This window comes from Dromiciops gliroides, chromosome 1, assembly GCF_019393635.1.
Source record: "Dromiciops gliroides isolate mDroGli1 chromosome 1, mDroGli1.pri, whole genome shotgun sequence".
In the NCBI taxonomy this organism is placed as follows: Eukaryota; Metazoa; Chordata; class Mammalia; order Microbiotheria; family Microbiotheriidae; genus Dromiciops; species Dromiciops gliroides.
Genome location: NC_057861.1, coordinates 38,326,869 through 38,340,000, shown reverse-complemented (window position 1 = coordinate 38,340,000; position 13,132 = coordinate 38,326,869). Strand labels below are relative to the sequence as shown.

The 13,132-nt window shown below is 39.9% G+C and overlaps 1 protein-coding gene across 1 annotated transcript in view; it reads left to right on the top strand.

Annotated features, from left to right (window-relative positions):
• TMEM132D (transmembrane protein 132D) overlaps positions 1 to 13,132 on the top strand; it is a 960,728-nt gene that overhangs the window by 796,688 nt on the left and 150,908 nt on the right. Inside the window, 1 exon segment of the mRNA XM_043979103.1 lies at positions 11,798 to 11,941. Coding sequence (XP_043835038.1) covers positions 11,798 to 11,941 — 144 coding nt within the window.

Below are 13,132 nucleotides of genomic sequence, written 5' to 3'. Positions count from 1 at the left end.
TTGCTGGGCCAATAGATTCTTCTGTACTGGAACTGATGAAACAGTGAAAAGCTCTTAAAAGATCACTAAAAAAACTGTTATGCCATTACAGAGACATGAAATTTCTTGAAGCTATGGAACTGCAAAATCCCTTAGGTTCACCATGTGGGCAAAGCAGGCAAACTCTGTCAACTTTTTACTCACCAGAATACTGCATCATCCAATCGACTCTCACTATTTGCAGCAAAACAGATCACAGTAAAATTATTGAGAATGGTCTTCTGGGTAATGCAGGTATGCTCAGTCAGATGTTCTTCCTTTTTTTTTTTTCCTTTTTTTTTTCTTTTTTTCTTTCAATGAGGGTTAAGTGACTTGTCCATGGTCACACAGCTAGTAAGTGTCAAGTGTCTGAGGTCACATTTGAACTCAGGTCCTCCTGAATCCAAGGCCTGTGCTTTATCCACTGCGCCACCTAGCTGCCTCAGTCAGATATTCACTTGCCAGACTGCTTATCTAATCAGCTCTTAACCTATGTTTATTGCAGTTTAGTAGTAGGGCTTGTATTTCCCCCTCTGCTGTTTCCTCTCAAACCAGGGGTGGCAGCAAAGCAACCAGGTGTTGCTTAGAGGTTTCCCCTTTCTCAAATTATAGATGTCATGAAGTCGGGCAATAACTGAAACTGCAAGAAAAAAAAAAAAGAAATTGAACTTTCTTCTAATTGCCAGGATCACTGCTTTTGAGCAGATTTCCAAGTACAACAACTGAAACCTTCCTGCGGTTCAACTGCTCCTGCTAGCATCTTCTCACTCATTGTTTCCTGCTGCCTTCTCAAATGTCCCTGCTATCTTCTTAACTCCTGTTTCATTATTTCATGGCCCCTAATGGCTCCAATCAGAGCCTCCTGGTAGTCAGTGACTTATTTTCCCCATAGGAGGCAAAATTCATGGAATCCAACTTTGTGTTAGTTATTAAATGAATAGTTCATTGTTATAACCTTCATAGTCTCCAATAAATAACCAAGACCGGAATTCTAGACAAAAGGGGAACCTGCAGAGCTTTTCAGCTGGCAAATAGTGGCTGAGTTCAACAGCAGTCTACTGATACTCTAAAGGGAAAGCCCCAAAACTTGTTGTTCAGACCCATGGAATTTACAGAGCTCAGACCAGGGGAACAGTGAGTAGACTTTGCCCTAGATCAAACTACTTCGGGAGCACTGAAAGTTTTCAGGCTACCAACTTGAGCTGTTCCTAAAAGCCTAGAATAGCGGTGCTCATGACCTTAAGAAAGCAACAGAAGAACTAGACCATACATTCTCTCAAGAAGTGTATGGAGCCTGGCTCTAACACACGCGCACACACACATATATATATATATATGTAGATAGATAGGTAGGTAGATAGATAGCTATAGATATAGATATTACAGGCTGCTGGTGGGGAGTTGGAAAAGAAATGATAGCTATTAAAGAAATAATTGGCATTTTTATTGGTATAATATGTTTTTACCCAAGCAACAAACTCCCTGAAAATTAAAATGGACCAAATAGAAGCTAATAATTTCATCAGGCAACAAGGAATACTAAAAGTCAAAAGGCTTTAAAAATAGAAGGAAATGTAAGACATATCATAGTAAAAATAACTGCCCTGGAGGCAGGCAGACCCACCAGCAGTTAACATAGGAGTCCAGGGTGAGGTGATTAGACCTACCCTAGAGGTGTGGCAGTGGCAGAGGAGAGAAAGGAACAGATTTGAGAGGTGTTGCAAAGGCAAAATTGACAAGCATTGGTAAAACATGAGGAAAAGGCCTTTATAACCTAGCCTCCCCCTGCCGGACCGCCATCTTTCCACATTTTTTAAACCCTGCTCCCTGCCATGTACTCTCCAATCCAGTGATGATTACAGCAACTGCTGGTAGGTCTGCCTTCCTCCAGTCTCTCCCCACTCTAATCCATCCTCCAATCAGCCAAAAACCCAGGTGCAACCATCTCTCTCTCTCTCTCTCTCTCTCTCTCATACACACACACACACACACACACACACACACACACACACACACACACACACACACACATGATCAAACAATTGCAGTGGCTCCCTATTGATGCCAGTATCAAACAGGCAATCAAAGCCCTTCATAACCTGCTCCTTCCTACAAGATCAATTAGTCAATCAAGTTTTTATTAAGTGCCTACCTGGAGCCATGCACTGTACCAAGCTCTGAGGATACAAAAAGAATCAAAAGACAGTCCCTGGCCTCAAGGAAATTACATTCTAATTGGGGAGACACTATATTAATGAGAATGTGAAAGATAAGTATCCAATATAAGGATGAGAATATGTGAATAAGTTGCAATCTGCACCCTTGGAGGGAGTACCCAATATCACTGTGATCACAGATGGATCAATGCGTCAAAGTAATAAAATTGTAGCATAGTAAATAGAGTACTAAGCCTTGAGTCAGGAAGACTCCTCTTCCTGAGTTCAAATCTGACCTCAGACACTTACTAGCTGTGTGACCTTAGGCAAGTCACTTAAACCTGTTTGCCTCAATTTCCTTATCTGCAAAATGAGCTGGAGAAAGAAATGGCAAAACATTCCAGTATCTTTGCCAAGAAAACCTCGTCAGGTCAAAAGATTTGGACCCAAATGAAAAACTTAGCAAAATGTCACAGTTTTATAATGCTCAGGTTTGCCAAGTGTTGCTTCCTCTCCAAACAATTTCAAAATGAGTAGGAATAGTAGTGGGAAAATGAAAGCATCAGGAACTGTAGAATGCTGGAAATTTGATAGATTTGGGGGGGACACATTTCAGGGGGCAAATCTTAAATGGTGTGAATATTGAGGAATTTGACTGCACTTCTGGAGTGCAGCATCATCTCCTCAGTCAGTCACCACTCCCCATATCTGTTGGCACCTGTACAAAAGAGAGGATCTATATTCCTCAGGTGTCTGTAGGTTTGGGGAATATCTGCAGCCTGATGCTTCCTGGGATCAAAGACTCCTTTTATGTGTTTGCCCTGAGGGAAACTGGAGTCTTTCTCACCAGTGAACAGAGCAGTAGAGGAGCCCAGCTCCAAGACCTAACTGCTAAAATTGCGTTAAATGCTACTTATATGTCCCTAGTGATAAGGAGAAACCTCTAGGTCTGTCTATTTAAATAACAATAATAATACAAGAGCAATAGAATAGTGTGAGCATGTTAATGAAAAGCAGTCTGCCACACCAGATAAAGGGCTGGTCTTAGAGACTGGCAGACCTAGGTCAAGCTTTCCCTCAGAAAATACTTAGCATTGAGACCCTGGGCAAATCATTATCATTTAACCTCGGGTGTCCAGGAGACTCTCAAAGAAGTGTGTATGTGTGTATACATATATGTGTGCATGTATATATTGTGTAAATATGTATGTATACATATACTTAATCTGTTGTTTAGTCATGTTCTATTCTTTGTGACCCTAGTTGGGGTGTTCTTGGCAAAGATACTGGAGTGGTTTGCCATTTCCTTCTCCCGCTCATTTTACAAATGAAGAAACTAAGGTAAACAGTGACTTGCCCAGAGTCACACAACTAGGGAGTGTCTGAGGCTAGATTTGAATTCAGAAAAATGAGCCTTCTTGATTCCAGGCCAGGGTGCTCTATCCACTACGCCCTGTATATGTACACAAATATGTGTATATTGTATGTGTATACACATATACATACTTCTACATATACACATATTGTGCATTTGTAGATATATACATATATATGTGTATATATGGCTCTGCATCTTCTCTGCCATTTATAAATGTAGAGAGTTTCCTGAAGCATTAGGAGGTTAACTCACTTGCCTAGGGGACACATAGCATATAATATTGCAGAGGTCTGACAATGAACCTAGACCTTCCTTCCTCCCTGCTCAGCCATTTATCAACTCTGCATTTCTTCTCATTGACAGATAAAGATAGACAAATATAGATGTGTAACTGTAAATATATATATATATATATATACATATATACATGTCTATATATATAGACACATTTATGTGTGTATATGTGTACAAGTGTGTGCCTATGTGTTCATATATACATACACACACGTGTGTGTGTGTGTGTGTATAACTCAGAGATAGACAAGGGGAAAGAGGAAGAGAAACAAGGGATAAAGCAGAATTAGTCCTTAGCTGAAAGTACTGGATAGAGAAGTCTTGATCCCTGGAAAGATAACCTGTGTGGGACTTAGAGCTGAAGGAGATGATTCAGTCCATATGTGTTCATAGATATCATCTGTTCTCTCATTTTACAGATGTGGAAACTGAAACCCATAGGTTAAGTGACTTGGCTAAGGTCATAAGCATAAGTAGCAACCCAAGGCCTTTGACTCCAAATGCAGAGGTCTTTCCATTATACCCTATTGCTTTCTCATTTCCATGATACCTTTATTTCCCTGAGGTTTCTTAATTTGGAGTGTGGGGGGGGGGGAGTAAGGGGAGCCAGGGTAGGAATGTTTGAGGATTGTGGGTCCAGACCTAAAATTCTGTAAGTTGAAGGAACTCACCCTATGGAAATTGCCTCCATTGATAGAGTAGGCAAAGATGATCACACTTTTGTCTCTGCATCCCCAGCATCTATCCAGTGCCTGGCACAATAAGCAATAATTGCTTATTGATTGATTGATCCATAATTTATCATCTTTTAAAGCCAGAGTTCTTAACCTTTTTAATATCATGAAACTCTTTATTAATCTAGTGACATCTATGGACCTTTCCTCACAATAATGTCTTTAGATGCAAAAAATAAAATAGAATTACAAACGAAACCAATTTTATTTTAAAAATAAATGTCTTTGGAGCCCAGTTTAAGATGCCCCTGTTGGATAACTGCCTGGTGCATTACAGGAGTGAAACTGATCTAGTTGTAATTGCACAATTAGTATGTGTCAGAACCAGAATTTGAACCTGGAATTTTCTGACTCCAAAACTGGCCCTCTGTCTTCTAGGGCATGCTGCCTTACCATCCTTTTTGTTGAGTCCACTTCAGGACATCTCCCATGATTCTATTTGACAGATAAACAAATTAAGATCAAGCATCATTAAAATGATCTGTTCAGAGTTACTCTGAGTCCTAGTGATAGCTTCTAATAAAAACTTAAGGACATATTCACCTTTCATGCCCCCGGCCATGTGACCTGTTCCTTGTTTCACAAGTCTTGCTCTCTGCAAATTCTTACTAATGTCTAACCAGGAACCCTCAGGCTAGCCTCTGGCCCCTTATTGGAAATGCTGCTTTTGTGAATAAATCCCAAGTTAAAAAAAAAAAAAACAGCTTCAGCTGCCAGTAAATTTTGATCTCCCCTTTCCCCAAATGGCTTTTGCTCACATTTTCCCTCACAGCTAAGTAAATGATGTGAATCCGCTTATCTGCTTTGAAGTGGATTTGATGGGACTGCTCTCCAGCTATTGGCTCAGTTGTAACCCTCTTCCAAGCCTGGTCCCTGATCCCAAGTAATGATGTCTGTGTACCCCTGTAGAGAAAAGGAATATTTAACTGGGGCACAGTCATATCTGTTTGGTGATTCTCTTCTCCCCACATTTAATAGGTGTGCCACAGATCATGGGTTTCTAATACTTTAATTTAAAGGAGAGAAAGTAGTCAACCAAGAGAACAATAATTCCTATTTTTTCATTTCTTATTTTTTCTGGCCATCCAGAATTTCTGGATCATTTTGAAAATCGTGCACTACAATTTTAAGTGAATTCATAGAAGGCCACAATATCATGTTTTTCAATAGAGGAATCTCATTTATGAGTATACATATATATGCATGCATGCGTATATATGTGTATATATATATATACACATATATACATATATACATACATACACACACAGAGAGAGCAACTAGTTGGTACAGTGGATAGACATATGGGCCTGGAGTCAGGAAGACTCACCTTCTTGAGTTCAAATCCAGCCACAGACACTTACCAGCTGTGTAACCCTAGGCAAGTCACTTAACACTGTTTTCCTCAGTTTCCTCATCTGTAAAATGAGCTGCAGAAGGAAATGACATACTAAAAGAGTCAGAAATGACTAAAATGACTGAACAACTAAGATAGATTAGATAGATATAGAGATAGATAGATAGACATGTGTGTGCATATTGTGTCATTTACAATATTGGGAGGCTAGCCTCTTTCTGTCTAAATTATTGGGAAATTAGGCTAGGGTTTCTAAGATATTGCTACTTACAAATTAATGGATATTGCACCCATTTAGGTAGTAAGTGTCTATTAAATCATATTAAATGTTAGGAGAGCATTGACCGCATTTAACACAAGCTGAAAAACCCCCAGCACCATATTGTCTCCAAGCAGAGTTCAGAAATCCTACATTACCTAAAGAGAGAGCTGAGCTACTGAACAGCCTTCCTCGCCTAGAGTGCCACCCAGAATGGCATTCACCTAGTGATTTAAGTCTCTTTTCCACTTCCAATTGAGGTGGTTCTTACACACTGATCAAAGCTAATTGGCTAACATCATTCAATTCCATTGGTTGAAATGACCCGAGGGTGGTCCATATTAAAATGAGTTTTACTGTGATGAGGTCAGGGTCTAGTGAAAAACATACCCTCAGAGAGCAAAGGTGCACTCAAATAGGTGTGGTTTTAGCTAGTCACAAAGAGCCTTATCTCTAATGCACTTTTAGGCTGGCTCTGAAAGAGACCAGCTAAAGTTCCTTCAAGTGGGGGTGAAGAGAAAGCTGACTAAGACTGGGTCGCTGTGTCCCCGCCAAGAAATCCATTCTCAATAATTTTTTTCTCACAATATACATGTGTGTATATATGGAATACTTACCAAAGCTCATTCATTTCCCTGTATAATTTATAGATTTCCCCCCAAAATTCCAAAAATTCACTTGTTTCCCCCCTCTCTCCTTTACACCCTCCATGTTCCAGTCATACTGGCCCACCAGCTATTCTCCAAACTTAAGGATGACAAATTTAGGAAGTACTTTACTTTATAGTATATTGCTTCCAATCCTCTGATTTCACAGATGAGGAAACTGAGGCACAGAGTGTTTAGTGACTCTATCACCTAAACTGCGGTTGGGAGAGCCAAGTCTCTCTTCCTCTCCCCTACTGATACCTGTAGATATCATGTTTCTTCCTGTGATAAGGCCCTTGAGTTCACGGTTTCATTTTAATTGTCATATCCCTATGGACATATCATAACCCCCCATAATACATTGTACATGGATGGGAGATGAAATGTCCTGAACAAGGAATATCAGAAAGGCCGCTTAGATTTGGACTGTAGGATACAAGATGGGGAGTAATGTTGATAAGGCTGGAAAAATAGATTGTAGCCAGATGTGTGTGTGTGTGTGTGTGTGTTTGTGTGTGTGTGTGTGTGTGTGTGTGTGTGTGTGTGTGATGGGCTTTAAATGCCAAACAGAAGAGTTCATACTCAATCACAGGCATCACAGGAGCATCGCTGAGGTGGGGAGTGAGTGTTCAGACCCTTGCTTTAGGAATATTGTTCATGCAGCTGCAGAGAAGACAAGAAGACAAGAAAAGACCAATGAAATTAGCAATGAACAGATCAGACCTTGGAGAGAGCAGTTTCAGCTGAATGATGATGTCTGACATCAGATTTCGAGGGGGTTGAGAAGTGAATGAATGAGAAGGCAAGGAAATAAAGGCAACAAAATGTAGCAACTTTATTTAGGTAGGAGCAACAAGCCCTTTAAAGGGAAGGAGACTTTTTTGAATCCCTGAGCCTTTGAAACACTCGGGACACTGGAGGAGGCAAAAGGCAGAACAATAAAATCTGGAAGCTTCCTTCCCAATCCCCAACCAGATCTCACATGACAGAATGAAAAATTCTCTTCCAAGCATAAGAATACCCCTGGGGCCAGATGGACATTCCACTGCCAGTCAGCACTCCTCCTCACTTCCTTCTTCTTCGTGTTCACGGAATCTCCAAATATTTAAAGGGCACTCTTGACTTTTTATTCTGGGAACTGAGGAATTCTTCCCCTTTCTGTCAGTCTACAAAATGCCTCTTCCTGCCATGTGATGATGCCAAGCTGCTGCTCCTTCACTGGTTTCTTTTACAGGCAGGTATACCTCAGAGATATCGTGGGTTGTGTTCTAGAACACTGGAATAAAGTAAATATCGCAATAAAGCAAGCCCCACAATTTTTTTGGCTTCCCAGTATATATGAAAGTCATATTTACACTATACTGTAGTGTATTAAGTGTGTGATAGTATTATGTCTAAAAAACAAGGTACATATCCTAATTAAAAATACTTTATTGCGAGGGGCAGCTAGGTGGGACAGTGGATAAAGCACTGACCCTGGATTCAGGAGTACCTGAGTTCAAATCCAGCCTCAGACACTTGACACTTACTAGCTGTCTGACCCCAGGCAAGTCACTTAACCGCCATCACCCCACAAAAATAAATAGATAGATAGATAGATAGATAGATAGATAGATAGATAGATAGATAGATAGATAGATAGATAGATAGATAAATGATATAAAATACTTAATTACTAAAAAAAATGCTAACCATTATCTATCTGAGCCTTCAACGAATCATAATCTTGTTTGCTGATGGAGGGTCCTGCCTTGATGTTGATGGCTGCCGATTGATCAGGGTGATGGTTGTTAAAGGTTGGGATGGCTGTAGCAATTTCTTTAAATAAGACAACAATGAAATTTGCTACTTGGATTGACTCTTCCTTTCACTTGAACACTTAAAGGGCATTGTAGGATGATTTATTGACCTACTTTTGTTATTATTGTGTCTCAGAGAATAGGGAGGAGAGGGAGAGAGATGGGGGAATGGCTGATAGCTAGAGCAGTGAGAAGACATGACTTTTATCAATTAAATGTGCTGTCTTATATGGATGTGGTTTGTGACACCCCCAAATACAAAGTAACACCAAAGATATAACAGATATAATGATAATGAAAAAGTTTGAAATACTGCAAGAATTACCAAAATGTGACACAGAGACACAACATGAACACGTGCAGTTGAAAAAAAAATGGTGCCAATAGACTTACGTAATGCAGGGTTGCCCCAAACCTTAAATTTGTAAAAACACAATTAGCTATGAAACACAACAACATGATATATGCCCATATTTGTAAGTGATGTCGGGCTTTAGGTCAGGGGGTGTAGAAGAGTGAGGAGAGAGAAGCTGGAATTTCTCTGTTCAATTGTGTGACAAGCCCTTTCTGATCCCTGCCCTTTGGATAAGGGAGATCTATATGTCTTTCCTTGCCCTGCCCAAAGGCAACTGGAAGAATTTTCTTCTTCTGGTGTTGCTGCTTCTAGCTCATATTTTGTTTCTTTTCCCCAAAGTCAAATGAGGTCAGGCTCAGAACCTAGAGCAGGAACCATTTACTAAAGAAGAGGTGAATAACTGGTGGGGACTCAGGAGGCCTTCAGATTCCCTCTGAACTGAAAGAAAGACTTTTCAAAAGCTTCCTCAAAGCTCTGGCAAAAGACTTATTTGTCAGTATAGTAAGGAAAAAAGGACAGAATCTTGAGCCTACATGGAAGATAGTACCATGTTCCCCACAAGAGATTTTTCCTTGCTCCAGGGCTACAGGAAACAACTGAATGAACTGGCAAATGATTGGACAGGTACTACTGCTGGGATATTTAATAATAGCTTGAATTTATGTAGTGCTTTAAGATTTGAAAAGCTCTTTCCCAGTTTAGTCTCATGATAGCCCTGGGAGGCAAAAATGATTATTATACATTTTTTCAGATGAGGCAACCGAGGCTCATATAAATTAATGACTTCCTCAGGGTCATACCAGTGTCTGAGGAGGGATTTCAACCCAGGCAATATGGTACCATGGACTCCTCTGACTCCTCTAAGTTCAAAACCCATCTCTGATGCTTACTTTATATGTGACCTTGGGCAAGTCACTTAACCTCCATGTGTCTGATTTTCTTATGTGTAAGTGAGCAGGGTTTACTAGATTGCCTTTGAGGTACCTTCCAGATTTTGATCTGTGAATCTCTAAGTGGAAGGACTTGAGTTCAAATTCATCCTCTGCCTTGTGACTCATTAATCTCCCTTAGACTCAAGGTTCATTAAGTGTAAAATGAAGGGGTTGGAATAGATGGCCTCTAAGGTTGTTTCCTGCTCAAGACTATGCTCCTAGGATCCAAATATTCCTAAATCCAGCACTATCCATTACACCACCCTGCCTTCTGAGCATAAGGCACTAAATAAATGGGAAAGTTGCTGGTATATTTTTGGATAGAGCAGCTATATAATTATTGATAACAAGCAGTGATGTTGAGTGCTAGGGGAAGTGGAGCCATACATGTTCAGTCTCATATTCTCTCCAGGTAAGTCATTAGTATCAGTATGGAGATGGCCATTGGGTCTCTCTCAATCTATGTTTAGGGGTCATCCTGACCCCAGTCTCACACACAATATTAGACATATCTAGAAAAGTTGGTGACAATGAAAGTCATGTTCAGATCCAACATGGAACCATTTATCTGAACTGAAATGGCAGAAATTATCCATTCCTTTGTACTAGCTGTCTTCCGTTCCTGCAATGCTCTCCCTCCTCCTCCATACCTTTGGCTTCCCTGATTTCCTTTAAATCCCAACTCAAAACTCAAATTCACTGGAAGAAAGTAGAGGTAGGGGGCAGCTAGGTGGAGCAGTAGATAAAGCACTGGCCCTGGATCCAGGAGGACCTGAGTTCAAATCTGGCCTAAGGCACTTGACACATACTAGCTGTGTGACCCTGGGCAAGTCACTTAACCCCAATTGCCACACACACGCACCCCAAAAAAGAAAATGTGAGCTCCTTGAAGATAGGGACCACATTTTTACCTTTCTATCTCTAGCACTTAGCAAAGTGCCTCGCACATAGTAGGTGCTTAATAAATAAATATTTGTTGACTTACTGTCCATAGAGAACCAAGGGTTTTTCATCAGATATTCATTCATCTCATTTCATTTGTTGTGGGGTATTTTTATTTTGTTTCTGACTATTTATTTTATCCATGTTCGGTGAAAAATTCCTCCATGAATCCTGATCAACACCTGCTCTGCAATTTGGAGCCTTGGAGTGCTACCTGGGGCACAGAATGTCTAAATGACTTAAATGATGTGGTCACACAGATAGCTTGGGTCCTGACTCTAAGGCTGGCTCTCCATCATGTAGCTGTTCTAGCCTCTATTATTAGAGTAGAAAGATGGGCCTAGCGATGGTACCCTGTTCTAGCATGGGAAGGAGGGGTAGAGTAAAGTTTCCAAAAGAAGCAATAGACCTGATCCCACTTTCACAGTCTGGTTTGGGTGATTGGCTATAGTGAATTCACTGTGAATCCTTCTCTGTTCAGGTATAGGGGCAGATCTGACATTGATCAGATTAATGCCTATGAAGATTTTCTTCAGGGGTTAAAACATTTCTCAGGGCTCAGAAACAATGTGAGCTTTGTAGATTGCTGCCTATGCAGAAACTCCTTCCCCTGCCTTGGCTCTGTCCATGGTCTTGTATTATGTCGAACTAATTTAGGGCCATTCTTTTCTTAGCTCCCTTGTGTAGACACTTTTCTCCTGTCATGTTCTTGGAGCTCCTTGTTGGGAATTTGAGTAATGACAGCTAATAATGACTGTACCTGTCACATTAACCCCCACTGCTGTGACAGTGCCAGGCTTTCCAGGAACTAATGCAAATGAGATTCCCTTTGCAGAGAAGGCCAAGAAGAATGAAATTAGCACATTTCAGGGGAAAGGTCATTCAGAGAAAGGTTGTAAAACCCAGGGCTCTGTTTGGTCTTCCAGGAAGCAGAAATCTTGAACACAGCCATTCTCACTGGGAAGACAGTGGCCGTGCCTGTAAAGGTGGTCTCCGTGGAGGAGGATGGCACTGTGACAGATATTCTGGAGTCTGTGGAATGTAGATCATCAGATGAAGATGTAATTAAGGTAAGTTGATATTTCTCTGGTCCCTATAGAAAACTATTGTCATGTCAACATCATGGTTCATTGACTGGATAGTTCCCATAGGTTTCATTTCCTGCCATTTTGGTTAGACTGCCGTTAAAATCCAGACATTGGTTCGTAGGCACAAAAAAAAAAAAAGGAAAAGGGGAAAAAACTTCTTTGGATAGTATATTCTTTCTATGTGAACACCTTATGACTCTTTGCTCTTATAAAAAAAATATTTTACAGGACTCATGATGGAAAATGCTCTCCAAATCCAGAAAAAAAGAACTGTGGAATCTAGATGCAGATTGAATCGTACTGTTTCTACTTTTTTTTTGTTTTTATTTTTTAATTTTTGAGATTTTCCCCTTTTTTATTCTTCTTTCACAACATGACTAATGGAGAAATATGTTTAATGTAATTGTACACACACACATATATAATATATATACATATATATTTATACATAAGATTGCTTACTGTCTTTGGTATGGGGGACGGAAGGGAGGGAGGGAGAAAAATGTGGAACTAGAAATCTTATAAAAACAAATGTTGAAAAAACTTTCTCTACATGTAACTACAAAATAATAAAATATTTATGGTAACAAAAGAAAGTGAGGGGTCAGCTAGGTAGCATAACAGATAGAGCACTGGGCTTGGAATCAGGAAGAATCATCTTCAGGAGTTCAAATGTAGACTCAAACACTTGTTAGCTATGTGATCCTGGGTAAGTCACTTAACCCTGAAGAAGAATAATGGCAAAACAATCCAGTATCTCTGCCAAGAAAACCCCAAAATGGGGTCACAAAGAGTTGGACAAGATTGAAATGACTCAACAACAACAAAAAGAAATTGAGGAAGAAAATATTAATAATGTGACAAACTTAAAAGTGTGGTCTATGTACTTTTTTCAGAGCCAGGTGTTTTGTTTTGTTTTGTTTTCAGAGAGCCAGTTGTTAAACATTTACCAGCACACCACTGGCTACTCACCATCTGACCTAAATTGTTATAGAATGTTCCTTATTACCTATGTAACCTTTGCAGAGGGAACTGGACATGGAAACAAGTTCTACTTAAAGAAAAAACTATTCCTTCATATGGAGAGTCATTTTTCATTATGTGACTCCTGAAGCTAGTTTGGAACAAATTTTCTAATTTAATTCCGAGAATAAAATGAGATAATATTTGTAA